Below are 24,993 nucleotides of genomic sequence, written 5' to 3'. Positions count from 1 at the left end.
TGTTTTCCTAGACCGGTTGCTTATTTCTCTCACTTCTCTGGCAACACTGCTAGAAAACTTGCGCTCCTTCAGCTGACGACGTGACGCAGTCAGTCTGAACTGCATAAACAAAACCCTTTCACAGGCCGCATATCTTGAAGTTTATCGACGATCAGAAGTAAACGTTTTCGTGTTGCAAACGCTTGGGCTGTGCTTTATTTTTGTTTTTACCACAGTACATTTCTGATATACTGTATAATAATATACATATATTGGAAGAAGCTACATTATTTGCACCAATATGAGAGGGAGTTCATATGGGGACAGAGATAGGGACCGTGGCGGCGGGCGAGACAGGTATGCATTGATAACTGTTCACAGTTATTTACTTAGAAATATTCACTTTGACTTACAATGTTATTATGTGAAATGAGCATGTATTGCGTCGTGTAAACGATTTTTTTAACAAGATAAAGGCCAGACCGCACCAATGCAACTAGTCGCAACTCCTTGCAACAAAACAGTTTTAAGTTTTGCACTCCTTGCAACTGCCATTGGGGATAATGACTGGTTGCAAGTAGTTGCATGTTGCAAGGAGTTGCATTGGTGTGGACTGGCCTTTTAGGCACACCCTTTTTCAAAAAGTGGAAAAAGTACTCACATTTTTTACAAAAGTATCTATATTGCAATTACATATATATAATATTTTCAAATGGCCGAAATGTATATAGGGCTGAAGTGGGTAATGTATGTTTTGTAATGATAATCAAAATCTACAAAGTGCTGTAACTAGTAACTTAAGTTTTCAAATAATTGTAGTGGAGTAAAAGTTCAATATTTACCTTTGAGATGTAGTGGAGTAGAAGTCAAATTACTGAAAATTTGAAATACTGATATACTAAGAATACCTCAAAAGTGTACTGAAGAAAAAAGAAAACTGAAATACAGTACTTGAGTAAATGTAATTAGTTTCTTTACACCACTGTTTTTCATGCCTGTGCAAAGCTGCACGATCAAACAAATAGAACTGAGAAATTGTGACAAGACTCAATTGCTTAAGTATAATAACCAAAAAAATGCATTGATATCTGACCCCATCAGGCCAAGGTTTGGGGCCATGGGTGGTGGTCGGGGTGGTGGTGGTCGGGGTGGTGGTGCCGGCCGTGGTGGCCCTCCACCCATGAAGTTTGGGAATCCAGGGGACCGTCTCCGTAAGAAGAAGTGGAACATGGACGAGCTGCCAAAATTTGAGAAGAACTTCTATAATGAACACCCTGAAGTCCAACGCTTGAGTCAGGTATTCCACACATCTTTGACACTCCAAGAATTAACTGAGTCACTCTTGTTCCACAGACTGTGCTAACTATATAGCAATAATAACTGTATAACAAGACAATACTACTATATATATTAAATACAAATGTGTAAAACCTTTTAGCAGCATTGGGGTTTAATAAAAGACAAGTAAAGGTACTTGCTTCATGGTGCAGGTCAAACCGCCAGGATCATTTGTTTATTTTTGGAACACAGTTCTTGCGAATAAGCAATATTAAACACGTCTATGGGGGGGGGGAAATGTGACCCAGGTATGATGCGAAATTACGTCAGACTTCGGTGCTCTATATAGATTGTGCAGTAAAAAGTATTATATAGTGCAAGTATGATATGTTCTCTTGATCTGTGTCCAGTATGAAGTGGAAGAGTATCGCAGGAAGAAAGAGATCACAATCAGAGGCTCTGGCTGTCCAAAGGCTGTGATCGGTTTTCATCAAGCACAATTTCCTCGTGAGTAGTAACTCCTGTGGATTTCAACACTATTGTCCACTCATGTTAGCTACCTACAACTCCAATAGCCTTTAAGGACAAATAATGTATTATGATGGAGGTGTTTCTGGTGAAAGTACCAAAACAAAGGTAAATAAATGCATAAGGGGTTGGTGTAAAGCAAAACCATGTTTATCTCTTTAACGGTCTTGTTCTTTCTTAATCCGTCTTCTAACAGAGTATGTGATAGATACACTGATGCATCAGAAGTTCAAGGAGCCGACAGCCATTCAGGCTCAGGGATTCCCTTTGGCTCTAAGTGGCAGAGATATGGTGGGAATAGCTCAGACTGGCTCTGGAAAGACCTTGGCAGTAAGGATGTTATATTCTCTGTGTGGATGTTATATTCTCTGTGTGTGTGTGTGTGTGTGTGTGTGTGTGTGTGTGTGTGTGTGTGTGTGTGTGTGTGTGTGTGTGTGTGTGTGTGTGTGTGTGTGTGTGTGTGTGTGTGTGTGTGTGTGTGTGTGTGTGTGTGTGTGTGTTTTTATTTAAATACAGATTTGACACCTTTAGTTCTTTAGTCTTTAAAAAAAAAAAAATTAACATTCTCTATCATACATATTGGTTAAAATAATGTTGTATGCATTAAAACCTTTGATTATTAGTGAATACGCATTTTAATTATGTTTCTCTGTTGATTGCAGTATCTTCTTCCTGCTATTGTCCACATCAATCATCAGCCCTATCTAGAGAGGGGAGATGGGCCCATTGTGAGTATAGATACCACAGCACATGAGGCTGTGGCACATATCATGCCCCTTTTGATCAAGCTCATCTATACAGTCTGTTAAAGGTGGCTCTTTTTCTCTGCAGTGTCTGGTCCTGGCCCCAACCAGAGAGCTTGCTCAGCAGGTACAACACGTGGCATTTGAATATGGGAAGTCCTCCCGCATTAAGAGTACCTGTGTCTATGGTGGAGCACCCAAAGGGCCACAGATTAGAGACCTGGAAAGGGGTGAGAAAAGCATCATTTATACCCCTTCGCACGATGGTGTCGCTTGCTGACAAGAACTGATCTGCAAGATAACGCATTGCATCACAAGGGGTTGTTAGCTTTAAACTTCATCATCATGTGATGGAGTATAAATTCAGCTTATGATTTTAAGTGAAGATTGGAGTAAATAATATGTATTTTAAAGTTCTGGAATGCCATGTGTTCTATAACGTCGACAGTGTTTATCAAATACCTTGATAATGAGGACTTTTCTTTTAATATTCCAAAAGTGGGTGTTTAATACAGTAAAGTTCAGTAAAGCTTCAGTATTATAAGTCACACATCTTCCACTCTGAGCAAACAGAATGTATATAACTGACAGTATTTATTACCATATAATAACAATGTTTGTAGGCTATTGTATTGAGACTGGCTTCTTCTATACATCCAGGTGTTGAGATCGTCATTGCTACTCCTGGCCGCCTCATTGACTTTCTGGAGGCGGGGAAGACCAACATGCGGCGCTGCACCTACCTGGTGCTGGATGAGGCAGATCGCATGCTAGATATGGGCTTTGAGCCGCAGATTCGCAAGATACTAGACCAAATAAGGGTAAGACCGAGGGAGACATCACAGTTGTATTGTATACAACTGATTTTAGTTTTTTTTTAGATCAGATGTAAATTGTTTGTACCACATCTGGAAAACATTTTAAACAAGAGAAAGGTGCGTCCCACTTGACCCAAGTGTTGTAATTTACCATACAACCAATCAGAATCTGAAGCACACTCAAAATGTAATCTTTTTTTGGATTTGGTCCAACTGTGCTTTTCTTTCTCTCTCCTCTTCTTCTCTCAGCCTGACAGACAGACCCTAATGTGGAGTGCCACCTGGCCTAAGGACGTTCGCCAGTTAGCCGAGGACTTCCTGAGGGAATATGTCCAGATTAACGTTGGTGCCCTGGAGCTCAGCGCCAACCACAACATTCTACAGATAGTTGATGTCTGTATGGAGAATGAAAAGGACAACAAGTAAGGAAAGCTAGTAGGGAGCATTAATAATGACACACAGCTTGAGTCTGATTTATACTTTGTCGTACGTGTCCTTGATGAAAAATACTATACTGATACTCTAGATCCGTAGCTCTAGATCCGTAGCTTGTCGTGCTCTACCTAGGGAGTATTTTCTGGTACCTGGAAGGGGGAGAATTGATTTTAATGCTTTACCTAGCAGGTGGCTGCTCAGCTGGCTCAGATGAGCGCACATGCACAGGGGGAGCTGTTAGGGTTAAGAGTCTTGCACAGGGACACCTGAGCCTTCAGATTTCCAGACAGCCTAATAGGATGGAACAAATACACATGGCTTCATACTTTCACTCTTACCCTGTATCTCTTCTCTCACTTTTTACATCAAGACTTCTTCAGTTGATGGAAGAGATCATGGCAGAGAAGGAGAACAAGACCATAATCTTTGTGGAAACCAAGAAGCGTTGTGATGAGCTAACCAGGAGGATGAGGCGAGACGGGTGAGAGACGAAGAGATTCTCCAGATATAAAGACACAACCCTAATAAATGAGAACGTAAATGTTTGTGAAAGTTTCATGTTTGTGAAATATTGAAATTTGTAACACAAGGTCTCCTTACCGCCATGTCCAATTCTGGTATGGTTTTGTATTGTAGATGGCCAGCCATGTGTATCCATGGAGACAAGACCCAGCCAGAAAGAGACTGGGTACTTACAGGTGAGAGTTGATGGTTAAATATAAATAATGTTTCACTGCATTAACATTATTTTCCTTGTTTGCAGCTTTGTTTTTTGTGTGCCTTTTTCTTCACTTTTTCTCAGTCCACTGTCAACACAGTCAGAATTAATATCTCAGGAACAGCTGAAGAGCATAAACATTTACCAGAGACCTCTGACATAGTGTCCCAAAGTTACTGTTCCGTTTTGGAGTCATGTGACTTGTCGCTTAGCTACTAATTGTTTATATTTTACACTTATGTCATAAGTCATCTTTTAGTTCAAATTCATTTTCTAGTGGCCCTCCTAATGTTCTGTTTAATTCCACAGAATTCCGGAGTGGCAAAGCTCCCATACTCATCGCCACTGATGTGGCCTCTCGTGGTCTGGGTATGTCACATAAACACATAAAATACACACACACACACACACACACACACACAAACACACACACACACACACACACACACACACACACACACACACAGAGACACACAGAGACACACAGACGCGCACGCACACACACACACACACACACACACACAGAATGTGCATAGCTATACACAAAACATCATTTTCCGATTCTCTCCATTTAGCGATAAATATTTTACTATTTACACTCCTACTGTACCAGTGAAATGCATTCCCTCATGACATGCATAGATACTTAACCAGCTTCCCATTTAATACTAATTCAGTAGAATTACTATCCTGTGCACACCTCCATCACACATACAGATACTTTCCCAGCATGGTAAATAACATAATGCCCATGAAATTATCCCATGAATCTATTGAAAGCTCTCAATGTTCTCAATGTTCTCGGTGTTCAGAGGTGAGATTCAAAACATAATGTTCATTACATGTTAAGAGATAGAAAAGATTGACATACTGGATTTAGCTGCATCTTCAATTATTCCTTATGTGTTATTTCTGATAACACATAAGGAATAACACATTTCCTTTTTATAATCCTTAATTCCCTTTAATTCCCATAGAAAGTTTCCACCTTTTTAAATTACTAATTTAGAATAGCCAATAATTTGCATCCCTTTTCCCCCCAATTTAGTTGCTATGCCAATTAATTCCTCCCGCTGCTTGCCACTGCTGTAGTACCCTACTGGCTCACCTGTCAGTGAGGAGCCCTCACCGGGAGGACCTGCTCCTCCCTCAACATTCCCCGCCGATAGGTGCCGCCCCCAGCCGTAGGAGTACCGTACGTGCAGTGATAAATATCACCCTCCCCCAAACATGGGGCAATTGTGTTCGTAATTGTAGATGATCTGCCAAGCCGGATGCACCGCAGTGGATTCAAACCCCCTAGACTCCGCAGTGGTGGGCAGGTGCTTTACCCCTGCGCCACCCAAGCTTCCCAAGAAACAATCCCACTTTTGAATGTACCTGAAAAGTTTGTATCCCTATCACGTACCTGTGCATAATCCTGTGGCGTGTTTTGGTGCAATACCAACATACAGTATCTGCCGCTATAATGTGCAAGGAGCTACGCAGCCATTCTGTGAATACTCGCTGTTTTCCGGTACGTTTTGGTTCCTTTCCAGGCTGCACGATTAATCATACATTCATGCAATCTTTTTTCTAAATGACGATTCCATTGAAGGCATGCTGCATTCGCGTGTTACTTTATTTGATTATGAATAGGCCCAGGTGCAACTGTCAACCATACGTACACGTGAAGCAAAACACGCTATTCATTTAACATTAACATCATACAACTCCATTCATGTTGTCTCATCTGTTATCTCTGTTCCCCATTGACAGTGGCTGTCGCGTTACTATTGTAACTCCACACGTGTCGAAGGAGGCAGAAACAGATTAGCATACTAGCATAGCCTGTTTGAACAGTGCATGACCAAGAGCGTATGATATAGTTTTCAAGCTAAAGAAAGGAGCAACACAGGAAAATCCCCGTGGCGAGGACGAGAGTGAAGTTGTGCTTATACTGAAAAAGGAGCACATGCCGCACTCATAATTTGCAAGCAGAACTTTGGCATCATCGCACTACCGCAAGGTAACACCACAACTGAATAAATGTTTTTATTGAAAAAATAAGAAGCGTGTGAGAGAATCGTGATCTCAATTCGTACAGAGAAAAATCGTGATTCTGATTTTGGCAAGAATCGTGCAGCCCAGCCAAGAATTTGACCACGCTATCCGAAGAACCTGTATTTTGGGGCAGAGTTCCATCCCTTGTTTGACAACGTGAATGATCTAATCTTGCAAAGCTCCAAGGCCAAAGCTCTGGACCTCAGAAGGTTAGGCAGATCGTTCACCAGTTCAGCCTGACTTGTCACTTCAGCTAGGTTGATTGGTCAGCTGCCATAACCTCTAGGGAAGATACAGCTTTAACTTGCATTGATTGATCAGCTCTAACATCAGCCCTGGGGGTTATATAAGGCATAAGTGAATCACCGTCTCTGTCCTTTTATCAGTCTTCTTCTCCAGGTCAATAAAGACTGGGTCTGTAATAAAACAGAATATTGCTTTTCATTTTATATTCCAATGGTAACAACCAAAAACATTGTCATATTTATTTAGTGATTCACAAGGAAATGTAACAACCATATTGTACCCCCACAGCATAACTCCAAAAATAGATTCTGGACAATTTAACAAACCTTAACAGCCAAGTTGAGGTCCTCGTGTCTTCTGGTCCCCTGTGGTTTTACAGTCTGTTTCTTGTTACTGTAGTTAAGTACTTCGACCGGGGCTCTTTGGCACACTGCCTGAAAGCAGAGGTGTTGGGGGACAGGTACCCCTTCACTAACCCTCCTCATGTCTCCTTTTATGGTGTCAATGCATACTCATTATCACTCATATTAAACACTGCTGTTAATGTAGAACAATATTTTGTGCAAAGGGAGTAAATGCTCATTTTTCTTTCATAATGTTGAGTGTAAAACAAAAGCTGTTTAGTTATCCCACCTTTAAAACAGACAGACAGGTAATTGACTAGTTTTTTGTTAGCTCAATCTGGAAGTGAGAAGGGGGAAGAAGTCAAGCGCCTTCAACTTCCTGTGACCTCATCCTTGTTCTTTTTCCCTCTTCTCTCAGGGTTTGGCAGCACATGGCGGCTGTAACAGGCAGTCAGTGCTGCTGTCACTACAGGGGCGTCTACCCTGCTCTCGCCCTGTCACATTTAAGTAGTAGCTTTGATAGGTTTAGAAGGATCAGGCCCTCCATTTCTTCTTGGGTAACTAAGATTCCCCACACCCCCTCAGCAACATCAGTTTCTAAATCCAGCAAGCTCTCCTTAGGACCAGCCTGAGGTGCCTCCTGTATGTCTGCCCATTCGTCCGTGAAAACAAAAAAGCAGACAGATGGGAGAGAGAGTTAGAGGGGATCGTCTGGAACCAGTCCTGGCCAGGGTCTGAGGAGGGCTCCTGCAACACGGCGAGAGAGCAACAGAACCAGCCTTTGTGTGTCTCTTGCGGTTAAAAGGTTCTGCTCCCGTCCGACGTTGCTGGTGTGTGCATATGGTGAGGGGGGAAAACGGTGTGAGGGGGCAACACGTCCTCCTCTCTCCTGTCTCCTTCCCCCCCTCCAGCCCCTCCAAATGAACCAGGACTGATCAGGGGGGGGTGACTGAGTACCCACGTAAAAACAACCTGAAAGGGGTAAGTACCTCATCACCCTCAGTACCCTCTCTAACTCCTCCATGAGCTCACCATTACATTTAGGTAATGCCATCCCACGCGTTCCAAGACCACAGTGTAGTAGAGGATTGGTCCTTTTGAGGGTTAAATAGTTTTGGTCCTTCATCAAGTGCTCATTTATGTTGGGGCACATGATCAATCTATTGGTATTTATCAGGTTATGATGAATAAAATTGCTTCCCTCTGTTATGACGGCCGGTGGGGCACTGGGGGGGACTTATTTGTTGGACTCGGCAGTGCGGTCGGAGCCCGATGTCCTCTGTAATGAGAAACAGACTCCTATGTTCTTTGGTTCCAACCCATAACTCTTGCTCACCTATGTTCACACTTACATGTGAACATTATTAAACACAAACCATTAGTGATTTCATTTACTTGTTCTTGGATGTCAGTATTGATGAAATTAGCTTCAGATTCTGACGTCTTTTTTAGTGTGATGGTTTGTCATGGCCTTAACCTACAGTAGCATCCCTATTCTGGGGTGAACATTGGGCAACAATAGCAGATCTACAAGCTCATAACACGTTGCAGCGTGTTACGAGCTTGTAGAACAGCTAGTGAAAAGGAGTGGGAAAAAAGGAGCGGACCAGAGCCTTGGGGGACCCCGGCCAAATAAGTACAGGGTTTAAGTGGCTAAACTGAAATTAAATTAGGATACCTATCTGGATGTCTGGTGTTTTTTATTTTGCTTTGTACTATTTGGTAAGTAAGGTAAGTGGTTTATTTATATGTGCAGACTTTGTAATTCATAGTGATGTTAATGTTGTAATTAATGTTAATTGTAATGGATTTGTTTATAGTAATATACAAATTTTTGTATTTCAAGATAATTATATTATATTTGTACAGATATAATCAACTACGTATTCTTTGTTTGAAATTGTATAATTTCTCCTTCCTCCAATGGTGCCAAACGCATTATTGTCATCTCAAAAGACGTAGAAGACGTGAAGTTTGTCATCAACTACGACTATCCCAACTCGTCTGAGGATTACGTTCATCGTATTGGACGTACGGCCCGCAGCACCAACAAAGGCACGGCATACACGTTCTTCACCCCGGGGAATCTGCGTCAGGCCCGAGATCTTGTCAAGGTTTTGCAGGAGGCCCGACAAGCCATCAACCCCAAACTGCTTCAGTTATTTGACTCTGGTCGTGGGGGAGGAGGAGGAGGTAAGGAGGCTAGTCGTAGACACATCTGTAACAGTCAAGTTAGCATTTCAATAAGATGTTGGTAATTGCAGGTTTGGATCTGTAAATGTCAGCAGAAGCGAGGAGCTGCCTGTGTAATAATAATTTGAGCTGGATATGGCATGGTTTCCTGACACAGAGTTCGTCTTTCTCCTTTTCCTTCAAGGGGGTAGAATGCGTTACCGTAACAGCGGTTCCAACGCCAACAACCCCAACCACATGTTCCAGGATGAGTGTGATCGTCGCATGCTCCCTGGCGGCGGGGGCGGCAAAACTGAAAGTGGTAGCTTCAACCGCAACGGCCGCGGCGGCAACCGGGACGCAGACCGTTCCTCCACATCTTCCTCATACAGAGACCGGAGCCGGGACGGCAGGAGCAGCTACAACTCTGGTTCAGAGCAGTACCAGAGTTATAGTGGGAGCTACAGTGCCAGGAGTGGAGGCCAGTCTGGTGGCACCGGGGGCCAGGATCCATCCAGCCAGTCAAAGGCTCAGTTTGGCCAGCCGCCGCCTCCTGCCTGCCCGCCCCTGCCTCTGATGGCCCAGCAGTTTGCCCCAGCTCAGCCCCCACTCATGAGCTTTGTAGGGAAACCACCACCGCCATTCAGCTTTCCTCCTTTTCCTCCACCCCCTCCTCCACCTGCGTCTCAACCTCCCAGGAAGTAGTTTATTAATAGAAAGAGGCGTTATTAGTCCTAGTGTTAATTAGCCCGAAGGGTATATGAGATTATTTTTCTCCTGCTGCAGTTTTGCAATTTTTTGTGAGATACTATACTAAATGATCACCCCATTCGGATGCTATCAATGCATTGAATGGGACATTATCACCTTTTATTAGACCTTTGAAGTAGGCGACATACTGACCTACCCGCGATTTATCAGACCATTCATTGGGTGTTATCAAGACATACTGACCTACCAACGGAGATGACTTAAATAGTCCAGTTTTGGTTTCGGACCATGACGGAGGCGCGCAGTCTCAGGCGAACTGGAACCCTGTGAAGGACCACCGAGGGGGCTAAAGCGACGAGTTGCCGTCCTGAACGGTGTGACGTTCGCCTGAGCCTACTCAGCGCCGTTGGAGTTATGTACCGATAGGCACAGAATCGTAAATCATGTTGTGGGGACTGCTCCGCCTCCAAGTAGGTCAGTAGCTCCTGATTACGCCCAATGAATGGTCTGACAAATCGCGGGTAGGTCAGTATATCGCCTACTCGTCGCCTACTCGCCCATTCAATGGTCTGATAAAACGTGATAATCTCCCATTCAATGCATTGATAGCATTCGAAGCCGGTGAAATGATAGACAGGAAATAGGCTCTGTAGTCCTGGGTTTCCAGAGGGTGGTATACCCATTTCCATTTCCATGTCCCTGTTCCGGGTCATTTTCCTATTGTTTTGCTTGATTGGCTCAGCAGCACGTTTGAATCTCAGGTTGGGTCTCAGGTCCTTATTCTGCTCTGTCCTAGATCCTCTATCCTCACTCCTTCAAGGTTATATAAAGAAGGAAAGGACATCTGTATTAAGGTAGATATGTTGAAAAAATTGTAGCTTGTAGACCTGAGTACTTGAAATTTACACTTTCAATAAAATATTCATTTGCGTGTAGATTACAGGTTACAGGTCAAAATTTCTGCGAGTTTTGGTGCTCAAATCAAATCTACAAGCTCTTGAATTTATATATATATTTACCTTCATATACTGTAGTTGTCCTTTCCTTCTTTACATAACTGACGGAAAGGACGCAGGATGCTGGACCTGTGACGCAGCCTAAGTTGAAACATGTCCCCAAATTTTTTTTCAAATTGAACAGTAGGGGGTGACGGCGTTGCTGAAAAAGGCTTTGAAAAAGGTCAAGGTGGCTCGCAACTCACTTTTGAATGCTCCAAGTCTTTTTATTCAGCAGCAGCACCTTGCCTTTTTTCATGATTTTGCTGTTTGCATTTTGGCTCAGCACCAAAGATGTGCGTTACTTTTGTCTTTGAATGTTTAACCAGCATAGATTTGACCATAAATGAATGAGCATTGTCTGATCGTTGTAAAACCTGTTTGTTTGATGGGTGTTGGGAACTGTCAAAGGTCACAACTTTCAACTTATATCAGTCTGTGTTGGCTTGAACCCCCTTTGCAGCTATATTGTAACATTTCTTACTGTCCTCCCGCCAACTTATAAAAAAGGGGTTTGAGTTGAAAAGGCAGTTTGAGGAGATAAAGGCTAATATTTTGTATTTGACATTGTTATGATATAGATTCAAAACTCTGAACATGTACTATACCAGAAATATTATTTTAGGTTAGAGTATCTTTCACCTTCAACTATGATACAAATGTATTTTGCATTGACTCTTAATGTAAAAAAAAAACTTAGACTTGGTCTATTGTTATAAAGTACATTCTTGTTTAACATTTTGATTAACTTTTGATATCTGTATTTGATTGAGTATTCTTATCAATGGCTTTTACATTTAGCTTCCTTTGTTCCCAGTTATGCATGCAAATATATCATGTCGATGTACATCACATTTTAGCTATACTAATCGCTTCTCTTAACATAATTTGACAATTACCTTCCAATCCAGTCTCAGGTAAAACTAGCTTTCATACTTGGTCTGTAAAATGGACATTTATCATTCATGCCATTTGCTATCTACACGTGTATACTCATCATAGATGACCTTTTTATAATGCTTTGTTTCCTATTAAACGAAAACGGTCTGACTTCTGCATTGCAAGAACTTGCATCGACAGTTTATGGTCAATCACAGAGAAAATAACTTTATTTCCCTTAAATATAATTCCTTCATTTTCATTACAGCAATGTTAATTTGCTCTTTGCATATTTTTTGGCAAATGTACATAATTGCATGAATCTATTTACAGACATACTTCGGTTTGTAGAATGAACACATTTTAGGATCACCTTCCTTGTCAAAGTTGACTACCAAGCCTACTAGGGACTGACAGGAAAGAGAAATGACACATGAGAAAATGACGTTTTACACATGGATCTACCCATCTCATCTGCAAGATTTGGGGCAGTATGCATAACGTATTCAAGAATAGGAGAGTAAGAATAGTCTAATCTTGAGTTGGTTTACTTCTAATATAATTTTACTAAACATAACCTAAGAACAGATCCTAGTCCAATACTCTTGAAGTTTTATGAATACATGATTTATAACAAAAGTAACAAATGAATCTCCCTATTTTTCCTCTGGACTGAACTTGATCTGGTTGTGGTGAAGAACATGAATACAGGGTGCATTTGGGTGGTGCAGGGGTAAGGTTACTGCCCACCACCGTGGAGAGGTTCAAATCCTCCATGGTGCCTCTGGCTTGGCTAGGCACTCCTAACAAATAGAATTGGCCCCTGCTCATACTGTAGGTGGGAAGCCTCTGTCGCTGCACTAGTGCGTCTTACAAGTGGGTTGGGACACTTGTTATGCAGGAAGCGCAACTGGGAAGGGTAGCATGTTCCTCCACATGCGTCATGGTTGTCTGTATCCTCCTCAAACATAACAGTAGGGGTTGGTATTGGTAGTAACAGGGACTATATAGTCGCTGTCGGGTGGAAACCTTGTATGTCCAAAACGGTAACTTTTCAAGAAATAGTAGAAAGAACATCTGTTCCAATGGATCCAATGTCCCCCCCCCCAAAAAAAGTTTAAATGTGGAGATACAAGGTTTCTGCCAAAGAAAGGAAAAATAAATTAACAAACTGAAAGAGGTATTACAGCAGATAAAAATTATTAAGAAGGGAAAAGGGAAACATCTGAATTCAAGCTCAGGCACATACGGCATAATCAAAGTTATCGACAATTCAGGACACAAGTGTCCCACTTTGGGACTAGAAACAGCAGAAATAAGGCAGCAAATGAGAAAGGATGACTGGAAATGGATTCATGTGCAAAATTCAAAGGACAGAAGTGCATGCATGTTCAGGTCATGTGTAAGTCAATCCTAACAAAAAACCTGAGAAACATAACAGTGTCCTATTCTTTTGAATAGTATGGTGGAAAGTGCAAAAAGGAGAGCAGAAAAGGAGCAGAGATTGGATGATCATTGACTCAGCTTACAAACATTGCTTAACAAGAACATAATCGACTTCATGATATACAAATAAAACCAAGATCATCCGCCACTTTAAACAATGTACTGTACCAAGTACTGTATATCAGCTTCATGGATATGTTAATTAATCTATCCAGCACCGTTTACCATGCACGGTTCCTTATAAATTTGTATTGTTCATGAATTTAATTGGACACAAAATACTCAGTAACACTGTATATTAAGGCCGGGTCTATAATGCACTACAGGCATATTTATAATATATATATATATATGCATATATGCATTATATATATAATATATATAATGCATTATAATGTGCTTACAACTAAGGCATTATAACACTCGTCATGTTTATAATCATGTATGACAACTTATAAATGTTCATGACATATTATAAGTGATGGTCATAATGCATTATAAGCTCAGTGGAACAGCACATTATAGCTACCATAATTTAGTCAGTTATAAAGTGTCTTTGTTCCAAGTTGTTATGCATAATTATAAACATTTATAATGAGTGTTGTGAAGCGAGCCTTATAAGCACATTATAAATGCACTTCTAATGCATTTTAGTCCCAACCTTAATATACAGTCTTACAAAATACTCTGTCATCACTGGAACAGATTCACGTTTCATTCACTATGCAAGAGGTTCACTAGTGAGCTCAGTGTGCTCATTTGCTTATTGTAAACAATGGAATGCTGTGCTGCACCTTTTCCCGAGACTGAACATTCAGAGAGGGGAACACATTGTACAGAATTTTGAAAGTTCTCTATTTGGAGTGTCAATGCACCTTGTGTTTGGATGCTTCGCAGCGAGGGGTTAAGCAAAACAAAGCAACAAAGTCACACCAGGAAGCTGTAAACTATATGCATATGGTCTATTTGAAAGGATTGTACAACAAAGTATGCAAATCAGTCACAAGTGCACATTCAGTTTTAAAAGCTTAACTTGCTCTTACTGAAATACTTGCACTGATTCAATGTTTGTTTGCACTTTGCTTTAAGTAATGAGGAATGTGTAGATTTGATAAGATTGGAATAGAATTGCAGGATGAAGAAAAAACAAAATACAGTATAAAAAAATAAGGATAATGGAACATGGACAAAGGATGTGAAAGAAGGCACAAGGTAGAAGCTGCTTCCCCAAACTGGTCTTAGTTCAGTTTTACTTACTCAAACCCAAATTCTAACCATTAAAATGTAAAAAAAAAGAAAAAATCTTGCCATGGACAAGAGACTGGGAGCAACTTCAACTTATATCTAAAGGAAGCAGCAAATTAGATGATAGGAAGATGGTCCGTGTCACTAAAGAGTCCCCCAAGTGTCTGGATGGGGGAACTGTTCTACGTCACCAGATTCATCGTGAGCTGTGTCTCCCAAATTGAAAGTTAGCTTGTATCGCAACCGCACCTTGTCCTGAAAGACAAAAAACACACCAGTGTTAAAACACACAACTACAATACACTACATACAGTACTGTAGCGAAGTCAATTCATGTGAAGTCATGTGCTTGCGTTTTTTTTTCTTAAATGAAACGAGTGGATAGGATCTGTCATTAGATCACCTACTGCCCCTGTTAGAATGGAAAGAATGGTTAGAATGGTTAAATGAATATCGTCGCCTTGCTAAACTAATGTGTCATGCCTATGTCATTTTTTTAAAAGTTTTTCAGGAAAAATTAAAAACTGATCCAAAACAAAACTATATGATATTTCTTAATCATTTCACCCGAAATATTTATAACAAATTATGACTATTTAAATAGAAGTAACACTGTCTGTCAGTTATGTAACATAACAGATTTAAATAGGTTTAAATAGGATTAAATCTGACTTAGGCCAAAACTATTTTTAAAAATGGCCTAACTCAGTAAATAATTTGGCCTAAGTCACAAAAACATGTGACTTAGGCCAAAAGAAAATCCTAATTTTGGCCTAAGTCACACTAGGGAGTTAGGCCATTATACTAAAAGGGGAGGGAACAGCATGATCCTTTTCAATTAGGAGATGGGCGATTTTACCAGAGGTGGCCAGTGTCATGAGGAGCTGACTTATAATATAATTTTCCTCAAAAAATGACTTAGGCCATTAGTTTAGCAAGGTGACGATATGTGAATCAAAAACCAGACTGCAGTAGTGTCTCTTATATACTGAAGAAAGTACAGCTGGCCCAAATATTCAAATATTGGGATGCTCATTCGACAGGTGCTATTCGAATGTAATTTAAATATTCAAATGCTTCATGTTTTATATTTTAATCATTATACAGCCATGTCCTGAGTGCACATGGAGCTGACGAGGAGTGTACCCTCTTTCAGTATGCTCCCATGTTGATCTGCTGCTGGCTGCTTGTGGGTGTTTTGGCTACATATCGGTAGTGTTTACCTTGTGAGGGTTGGCCAACAGAAGAATCTGTGTGATTGCTGTTGGAGGCAGGACTGGGTTGAAGGCTGGGAGCTCAGTGCCTGAAGGTGGGTGTAATTTCACCCTCATCACCTATGCACATAATGCACGCACACACACACAAGTGTCAAGAAATACCTGACTGCACAAATGTAATTTGATTGGAGCATTTGATTATGTGGACACTAGAGATAATCAGCCTACCTTAGGAACAGCTGATTGAAAGCGAATGTTGGTAACAGGAGTAGGGGCCGAGGACAACATAGAGATGATCACCACTAGCACGTCAGGCCGTGCTGGTGGACAGTCACAGGCAAAGTGGAAAAGAACTCGGAAGCTGTGCTTGTCAAATACAGTCACTGGTAACAAGTTGCCTGAAAAATATACGTGTAAAGAGAAAGAAGACAGGAGGCCGTGATCTAGGTGATAACAAAAGGGTTGCATCCATTTTTTTTGTTTTTCTCATGGGAAGAGGTGTTTTTGTAATTGCTTTGGGACTCTACAGTGAAAGGCCTTATAGTGCATAGAACTTCTTGGAGACAAAAGTCTACTGGTGTGTGAACTTACTTGTGGATTTGATGGATTCCAGAGGCACAGTCACATCAGCTAAGGAGATACTGTTGTCAGAGTCAGCAGCAGAGACTGTGCCTTTTGCAGGAGCCAAACTGGGGCTGGATCCCGGAGTTATGGTGGTGGTGGTATTGGAAGCAAGGCGAGAGTTGGTCTGAAGGTCTCGTAAGGAGAGTTTGGACTGAGGCTGAAGCTTGTCCCTATGAGTGAGAGCAGCACCAGAGATGTGATCATGTGATAATAAGAACCAACATTTAATACTTTAAACCTGCCGTCCCTAATTTGGACACGTCATCATAGCCGAACATTTCCAAGAATCCCAAGAATAGCAGATCTGCAAGCCCACGATGCGTTGTGAGCTTGTAGATCCTGATCGGCTATTTCGATCGAAGTGTTAAATTAGGGCTCAAGTGGTTAAACAATCTACAGTCCTGTTTGTCTTACCATTTGACCTGCTGGTTCTCTGGGGGTAGCGACTGCTGTAGCAAAGTCTTGCCTAGCAGGTCTAACCCATCCAGGGTTTTAGGGGGAACAGCAGAGGCCCCTCCTGGTGGAGCCTGGGGGGTTAGCGCCACAGTAGGTAATAACGCTACAGCAGGGACCTCTGGGACAGCTGGATCTACGCTGTCAGAAGACTGGAGAGAGGCAGCAAACTGTTTAGTGTGTGTGTGTGTGTTGGGTAGGGCATGCAAAATGAGATATTAAAAAGAAGGAAAAGAAAATCATTGTCTGTGTTTGCTAATCTTGCAACTTTTACCTGGAAGGTGTTCCAGTCTCCCAGGTGAGGGTTGGAGTTAGAATTCTGCGTTACTTCACAGAGTCCTAAGAGGTCAGCACACAAGATAAATTGTAAGATAGCAATATGAAATAACAGACAGGTGATCCTTACATTCTTCTTATTCTCTAAATCAGTGGTTCCCAAAATGTTTTGCTCAAGATCCAAAAGAGAAATTAGACGTTTGCCCGAGACCAGAACTAGTGAAAATAGCAGATCTACAAGCTCACAGCGTGTCACTTCGTGCCACGCTGCAACCTTGTACATCTGCTATTTTGTAGAATTGGCTTGCCTTAGGTCTTAATGGGTTAATTGATGAAAAGGTGTGACTTTTTTTGAAAAGTCACATTTCTTATTATCTTTTGAAAAAAAAAATGTTTTAATGTTGGAAATAGAAAAAAGGAGATATTTACTTGTGACCCATACAAATGTGTCCGCTACCCAAACATGGGTCCCGACCCACTGTTTGGGAAACAGTGCTCTAAACCACTTCGCAATGAAGAAAACACAACCAAGAGAATTTAAAGTCTACTGGAGGTCCCACTGGACTAACCTAATGACACAAGCTCATCATCTAAGAGGTTGAGGCCTGTGTCCTTTGATGGGTTTTGTATCGAGGCGTTGCCTGGGTTCGATGATGCTGCTGTGGGTGTCGTGTCCAATCCTGTCAGGTCTAGGAGTGCTGCGCTACTGCTTCCTGGTTGGGACAGAGTTTATCCATTAGAATTTTGCAACTAAGAAAACAAAAGGCTACTGACATGACCTCAACAATATTATCAAGCTACAATTTGCCCCAGAGAAGCTGAAATACACACACACACACACACACACACACACACACACACACACACACACACACACCTGGTATTGAGGGCATGGTAGTACTATCTCCGTTCACCTCCTTGTACAGGTTGATGGCCTGAGTCAGGTTGTCGTTGGCCTGCAGGATATCCGCTGGAAAAGATAAAACACACACACAAACTAGAGTTAGTGGTCTCCACGGGGGGTTAGCATGGCAACAGCACAGCTAGCAGTGCTTTGTGGGACTTATTGGCAGAATTGGAGCACTTTTTTTTTTTTTACCAATGTATAATTAGACTGATTGGCTGAAGCTACAGTACCTGTCGAATAATACACTACAAAAGAGTGATATCTTGAAAGCAACATTACTGTCAGCAATCTTACCCAAGGCTTCATCGTTATCCTCTGTATCACTGGCTAGTCGAAATAGTGTGGGCCTCATCTTTTCACAACGCTGGTAAAGATCCTGCAAATATCAGACACACAAACTACTTAACCTCATGAACTCTATCTGCTATTTTTGGTGAAGAGATTGGGCGTAGAGGAAAACAAGGAGGGGGCGAAGTACAGGCCCCTGGGGGACACCGGTCAACAAAGTAAATGATATGGGGTTTAATGTAGTATGTATATTTTGTGTGCTGTTCAGTGCTGAGCTGTGTTGACCTTAATGAGCTCCTGGTTGCTCTGGGAGATGAGTTCCTTGCTGTAGCTACCCAGCAGCTGGTTCAGCAGACCAACACTCTCCTTCACCTCCTGAATGGCATTCACCCGCTTGGACACCTTCTCTGTGCGCTTTTGGTCCTGGACAGATGGGGGGAGCAACAACATCATTGTCATACAACCTAGATTGTTGAACATTTTTAGATCTTACCAAATGGTGGGGAGAAAGTGTAAGAAGACAAAACAGTCCCGGGGGCACCGAAACGGGTCGTAGCACCGGGCACCACGAAGGGTTAATCCGCCCCTGATAATACCACATAATACTGACAATGGAGGGCAATGTGACAGACTAATCAAAATTAGAAATAATAGTAGGTCTACAATTGCATGAAATATGTCTCTTGTAATTCTCAACTGAACAATACTTTCCACATTTATTCATTGGACAATAACCATTTTCATGTCCAGTGAATTAGCCAATTCCTTTTTCTGTTTACAACAGCACATGAAATAGATACATTCACGTGTATATTGTAAACCAATGTTGTTTTTTCTAGTAATAATCACAATCTCATGAGTTGTGCATGTTACGGTATACGGTAGTACACTGTTACAGTAGTATCATTCACATCTGTACTTGTTTGTGTCCATGTGCACTGACGCACGCAGGCGCATGCACACGCACACACGCACACACACACACACACACACACACACACACACACACACACACACACACACACACACACACACACACACACAGCTTGCTTGTTAAACAAAGACCATGACTCACCTCCTGCACCATTTCCTTAATGAGCTTGTTTGCTGCTCTTAGATCTTCTGGGTGAGTGCTGTTCAGTAAGCGAGACAGCATCTACACAGGCAGGAAAGGGGCGATGAAAAGAGGGGGAAGGAGAAGGCAAAGAATGAAAGAGGGGAAGTGAGGTAAACTAGTTAGTCCTTGAAGGATTTTTCCCGGTGCTTTTCGTTTTAAAAAGGCAGAATTAAAGGTGTTGGAAGATCCATTTAGTAAACATGTCATGCAAGGAGGATTACATGCGACTTCTTTTAACTGTACAGGTAAGCCCTGTTGAAATGATCTGTGCTTCCTCGCTGGTCTACCTTAGACTTCTCCTCATCCTCAAAGAGAGCATTGGTTCTGGGTGGAGGGGGTGGGAGAGGTTTGTCATCAGGAAGCACTGGATCCTGCTTGACAATACCTGGAAGAGAGCAAGGATCCCCATCCACTTAACATGAATAGATAATCTATCAACGACATACCACCGCTTGTTATACTGTATATACATCCACTTTTATATAGAATCGAGGTCAATGAATAGCTTTGTTTTAGGGTCTTCAAGGGCTATAGTTCCTAAAATCAAGGGTTGAGTGTCATTAGATAATTAAAAATGTATTTAAATATTAAAAAACTATGTTTTTTTTTGTTTTTTGTTTCCATTGTGGAATGTGAGCACGTCATGGAACTGAGTGAATTAGGTATGTTCACAGAGGCCATTTGCCTCTGTGAACCAAATTAACCAAATCTAACCAAATTCAGGCCATATTAAGTTGATTTATTATGAATAAATAGACAAACAATCAGAGGAAAGCTCAAGGCACTCAATCTTCAGATGAGTATTTTATCATTTAATTTGAACAAGGCAACAATCAAGAGGTCCCATTAGAATCCATGGTTTATGATACCTTAAAATTCCACAAAGTTTATATTTGTACCACACAGAGCTCTAAGTATACCATCTGTACTGCAGTGATTAGGAGGCACTTTGGTAGCTTGAGTGTAATTACTAATGTATAATCATCGTAATGTCCCGTGCAAGAAATAGCAGATCTACAAGTTCACAACGTGATGCGACACGTTGTGAGCCTGTAGATTTTTTGCCATGGGACACCGTTGAACCACTAATTATAAATCAGCTTTAAATGTAATAACAGACTGTCATCATGCAATACTCAACTGACATCTGAATGTTATTTACTTTTCAGTATTTAAAGGAGAAGTGATATTTCTTTGCACTGCATAATTTGGTGGAACTCTCATTTTATGAATAATATCCCTAAAAGTCTTAATGTTCAATTTAATATAATCGTCTTAAAATGTCTGTGTTGTGCTAACCTTGTTTTTTCAGCATTAGATAGGCGTCTGCTATCTTGGTCTCATCTGGCAGCCCGACAGTCCAACTGTACATCATTTCTAGAACCTTATTCTTCACTGGCTCTGGAGCCCGAGTACCTAAATACTGCAGAGAAGATTAATGGGTGATTAATGGGTGTCCCTAAGGTAAGAGGTTTTAGACCAGTGGTTCTCAACCCGTTTTGGCTTCAGTACCCCTTTTCCCTGATTTTGGAATCCAAGTACCCCCTTTACCCGACTTCAACATTTTGATTATAAAACTGCATATGCTAGCATCATAGCTGGCATATGATGCTATGAATGAATGATAACCCACTTACAAATGTGAAAGGGAGTGAAAGAGCCGATTCACACAAAGTTTGTCAATGTTTTCTCATTAAACACCATTAAAAATCTTCTGACAAATCATTTACACTCAAGGGGGGATAAAATGTAGACATACTGTGGGACTTTAATATTGAGATCACTTGTGAAAAAGCCATTCATTCAATCACTACCTTGGGTGATACCACCTTGATGAGCTCATTGAGGAAGCGGAACTTGCCTACTTCAATGTGAAACCGCTTTCCACAGTTCTTCATGCATGTCTCGAGAACCTGAGGAAAACAATTATTGTGTTGAGCATGTTAGCTACACAGTAAAATACTCAGTATTGATTTATGCATTTGTAACTCTCAGAGTTGAATTAACAGGATTTTACTGTGTATACACCTGTACAGACCACGCTGGGCAAGACCTGGGCTGTTGGTTGTCTAGGAAGTGACAACCGGAAACGGTTGAATTTGACGGAAGTACCGCCCAAGGAAATGACGTTGATGCTTTACAAATCTGTTAACATTCTCCGTGAATGAAACGAGTGTTGTGATTGGTCAAAAAATATCGTTTCCGGGGGAAACTTCTTTTCGCAGATGAGTGAGGCTATGTACAGACAGGCCTTCATCACAGTGAAAACAACAGATGACATGATGTTTATTGTTGCATGATCTGTAGACTGTTTAACAAACCCATGAGCCAATCAAATGCCAACCAGATTCGGTTCAAACAAGGGGTTAAATTTGTTCTACTGCTATGCCACTAAAATGTGGAATACCTTACCAACCGTCATAAAAAAAAGTGTAACTCCTTACCCTCCTTCAAAACCACTCTAAAAGAGCACTTACAGGTGGCTGCAATTTGTAACTGGCTCCTTCCTGTACATATTTTTCTTTTTGATTACTACTTGTTTATATGATGTTTTTACATATTATTGTTTGTCTTTAAATGTTTTGATTAATTGAATACACAGGACCCCAATGGAAATAAGCCATTGGGTTATCCTTTTAGCATCCTTTTGTATGAATCTGTACCTCTGTGCTTTTTTTTGCAAAATGTTAATAAAGTATTTATAGAGTACAGAAGTCCATCCCCTGGTTCGTAAAGTAATTTCGCTATGGAGAATAACATTGGGTCATCTTAGAATCGTCTCATATAAGAATTGTGGTCCAAAAATAAACGAACTGTCTCTGCGATATTCTCAGGGAGGTGGCTCTGTATCGTTTATGATAGTCAGTCACTCATATTTGAAACTTAGAGGCGAACATTTTACTAATTCGTTGGAAGTAACATTAGCGTTTTCTCACAGTCAGTTGATGCTTCATATCCATAAGAGCAAAACCGCCGGGGTCATTTGTTTATTTTTGGAACACAGTTCTTATTTGACGCGATATTAAACACGTCTATGGGAATTCAGAACGGGGGGAAAAAACGCGACCCAGGTAGGATGAGTAAATTACGTCAGACTTCAGTGCTCTATTGTTGTTATGGAGAGTACTAGTGAAAGATTTCATAATGCATTGTCCAGGACAGATTTTTACTGTACCATAAGTGCTTGCATTGCCTCCCACTCCTGAGGTGATTGGATTTTGTGGGCCAGAAGTCTGGTTGCCAGCTGTGGGCTGAAAATGTAAGAAATAAAAAGAACATTGGCAAGCTGACGAGAGTGTGTACCAAATGTTATGAAACAATTTCAAAACACTTTAATAATTCCTCTGACATTATTAAAATGTTATGCAACACAATTATATTAAGTTGCATTTTGTGTGTGACAAAATGTGTCTGTTGTTTTGTGTGGTTCTCTGTATGACAACACTTTAATGTTATATACAAAAGATGAAATCTGTGAATCTGCACTCAACAAAACGAGGTTACTTTCTTTCTTTATTCTATTTACCATATTTGTGATATGGTTTCAAATTGGAAAATTAAGAAAGTGTTTATTGAATGGGATCCAATCCGTCTATCTTCATAACTGACTGCACCAGAGCCTGGTGGAGCACCTATTCAAGTTTGACATGACGGCACTTGTGTAGTACATGTGATGAACTGGTGTGTTTGACTATCTAGAAAAATGGAAAGCTGAAATCCTCCAGGTCAGAGAGGGTGTTTTCAGTGTGGTTAGACGTGTTATGCAATGTGATGAGATTGTGTTTGGCTTGTGAAGCAATTTTTTTAAGGATGGCGAGAATGTTTATGTTTAGGAGTGATATATGCTACTTTGTGTGATGAAGCAAAGAAAATACATCTGAGAAACACATTGCTTGTCTCACCCTTCTGGTTCATTGTTGAGCTGATCATAAAAACCCTTGATATTGTCCCAGTCAGCCTCCTTGTTCAGAGGGTTTGTAGCCTTGTCTGTAAACACACACACACACACACACACACACACACACACACACACACACATTACCTCACCTCAATGAGCAAATGGCTAAATAATCAAGGGTGTTCACTTTAATTTCAAGAAAACAGACTAAAAACACTGTTGTCTCCCTGGACTGAAACGAAGTAAGCACGCACTTGCGTCATTAAGTGGCAATGGCACAGGAGCTGACCCACTTTCTGCATTATAACAACAGTTCCCTTGAGATATTTGTATTAGTTCATGGATGTATCACTGTAGTCGTGGAACTAAGCTAATTATAAACTAAGCCTTGAAATCATAATAGAACGAGACAGCCAATGACAGCTCCAGATCACAAGCTCCAGATCACAAGATTATGTTATTTTTTAGGTATTAAAAAAGTCCTTAAATTATCACTTCACTGTCATCTGGGGACCCCCCCAAAAAATCATTGAGAACCACTGATATAAGCTGTATGCTAATGTCCTCCCTGATGATGAACCATACACCGTGTGCTGCTGTGTGTCACGCGAATATACAAATCACAGACCGACACCATGACTTTTGTGAGACACACTAGAGCAGTGGTTCTCAACCTGTGGGTCGGGACCCCACATGATTTTTTGGGGGTCCCCAGATGACAGTGACAGGTGTTTTAAGACCTTAATACCTCAAAAAAGAAAGAAAGAAAGTAAAGAAAAAAGACCATTACTGCACCAAAAGTAATCAACAAACTATACTATAAATACTGGTCAAACATTGGCTAAATTGTCAAATAATATAAGAAATAGGCAAAATTTGTGAAAATAGCCGATCTACAAGCTTGTAGATCTGCTATTTTCACAATATTTATCTGTGGGAGAGAGTCAAAATAAATATGCCTCAACTCCTACAATTCCAAGTGCTTGTCAGGGTGGGGGGTCCCCAATTCAATTATGACTATTTTGGGGGGTCGCGGCCTAAAAAGGTTGAGAACCACTAGCACTAAGCACTAAAAGCACTAAAAGGTTGCACTTTTATATCTGATTCCATTTGACATCCTCTCTTGATGGGTAGAAACAGAGATCTGCGTGGATACAGCCTGATGATGACTGTGTCAGCTCTCGTTACTAACTGATTCGTATATATCTGTACTGGACTGGTGTTTAATCGCATTAAGATCATCACTAATTGTTAAATAACCATATGATGACTTACTGATGCGAGACTCCAAGCTCGCCTCTTCTGGAGGCGCCGCCATCTTTCACAGATTTCCAGTGACTGGCGACTTGTAAACTATCGCGAGATGTCACTTACTGTGGCGCCCACTCGTGGACGTAGAGGGGAACAACAGCATGCGTGACATTGAGCTGCTAGGCAGCCTGCCATTGTTGCCATGTCCGCTTATTATAAGCGACTTTGGGCTTGTTTTTCTGTAAAGTTGCTTGTAAAAATTGGTAATTGCGCGGCCTGCGGGTTGTGTTTTTTGGGCTTGTTTCTAAAGTGTAGTTGCTTATTTGGGCTTGTTTCCATTTATTTTATTTTATTATTGTTTAAACCAGTGGTTCTCAAACAT

The 24,993-nt window shown here is 41.1% G+C and overlaps 2 protein-coding genes across 2 annotated transcripts; one reads left to right on the top strand and one right to left on the bottom strand.

Moving 5' to 3' along the window:
* The first annotated feature begins 80 nt into the window (after positions 1–80).
* LOC308075426 (putative ATP-dependent RNA helicase DDX17) lies at positions 81–11,754 on the top strand. Its single transcript, XM_080415303.1, has 13 exons — positions 81–336; positions 1,081–1,276; positions 1,668–1,764; positions 1,982–2,115; positions 2,448–2,513; positions 2,617–2,758; positions 3,189–3,349; positions 3,596–3,768; positions 4,152–4,262; positions 4,418–4,479; positions 4,809–4,868; positions 9,089–9,325; positions 9,510–11,754. The coding sequence occupies exons 1-13, from the start codon at positions 281–283 to the stop codon at positions 10,007–10,009; spliced, it is 1,995 nt and encodes a 664-aa protein (XP_080271429.1). The 5' UTR covers positions 81–280; the 3' UTR covers positions 10,010–11,754.
* A 147-nt stretch (positions 11,755–11,901) lies between these two features.
* On the bottom strand, positions 11,902–24,679 carry LOC308075435 (ADP-ribosylation factor-binding protein GGA1-like). Its single transcript, XM_080415315.1, has 17 exons — positions 24,636–24,679; positions 23,365–23,449; positions 22,638–22,713; positions 21,277–21,375; positions 20,762–20,885; positions 19,750–19,847; positions 19,421–19,501; positions 18,631–18,768; positions 18,352–18,433; positions 18,028–18,120; positions 17,720–17,863; positions 17,149–17,213; positions 16,836–17,026; positions 16,389–16,591; positions 16,026–16,195; positions 15,804–15,914; positions 11,902–14,835 (listed from the first exon to the last, which is right to left on the bottom strand). The coding sequence occupies exons 1-17, from the start codon at positions 24,676–24,678 to the stop codon at positions 14,725–14,727; spliced, it is 1,914 nt and encodes a 637-aa protein (XP_080271441.1). The 5' UTR covers position 24,679; the 3' UTR covers positions 11,902–14,724.
* Between the last annotated feature and the right edge of the window lie 314 nt (positions 24,680–24,993).

This window comes from Gymnoscopelus braueri, assembly GCF_963280865.1.
Source record: "Gymnoscopelus braueri genome assembly, chromosome: 2".
Classification (NCBI taxonomy): domain Eukaryota; kingdom Metazoa; phylum Chordata; class Actinopteri; order Myctophiformes; family Myctophidae; genus Gymnoscopelus; species Gymnoscopelus braueri.
The sequence above is the reverse complement of the archived record's forward strand: the minus strand, read 5'-3'. Positions and strand labels throughout refer to the sequence as shown.

Excerpts from the sequence above, each read along its gene's own strand:
- LOC308075426 (XM_080415303.1), top strand. The coding sequence starts at position 281 with ATGAGAGGGAGTTCATATGGGGACAGAGATAGGGACCGTGGCGGCGGG. Across the intron at positions 1,765-1,981 it reads TCATCAAGCACAATTTCCTC|AGTATGTGATAGATACACTG; the intron begins GTGAGTAGTAAC and ends GTCTTCTAACAG. Across the intron at positions 2,759-3,188 it reads GATTAGAGACCTGGAAAGGG|GTGTTGAGATCGTCATTGCT; the intron begins GTGAGAAAAGCA and ends CTATACATCCAG.
- LOC308075435 (XM_080415315.1), bottom strand. The coding sequence starts at position 24,678 with ATGGCGGCGCCTCCAGAAGAGGCGAGCTTGGAGTCTCGCATCA. Across the intron at positions 21,376-22,637 it reads AGGCAATGCAAGCACTTATG|GTTCTCGAGACATGCATGAA; the intron begins GTACAGTAAAAA and ends TGTTTTCCTCAG. Across the intron at positions 18,434-18,630 it reads GCAACCAGGAGCTCATTAAG|GATCTTTACCAGCGTTGTGA; the intron begins GTCAACACAGCT and ends TGATATTTGCAG.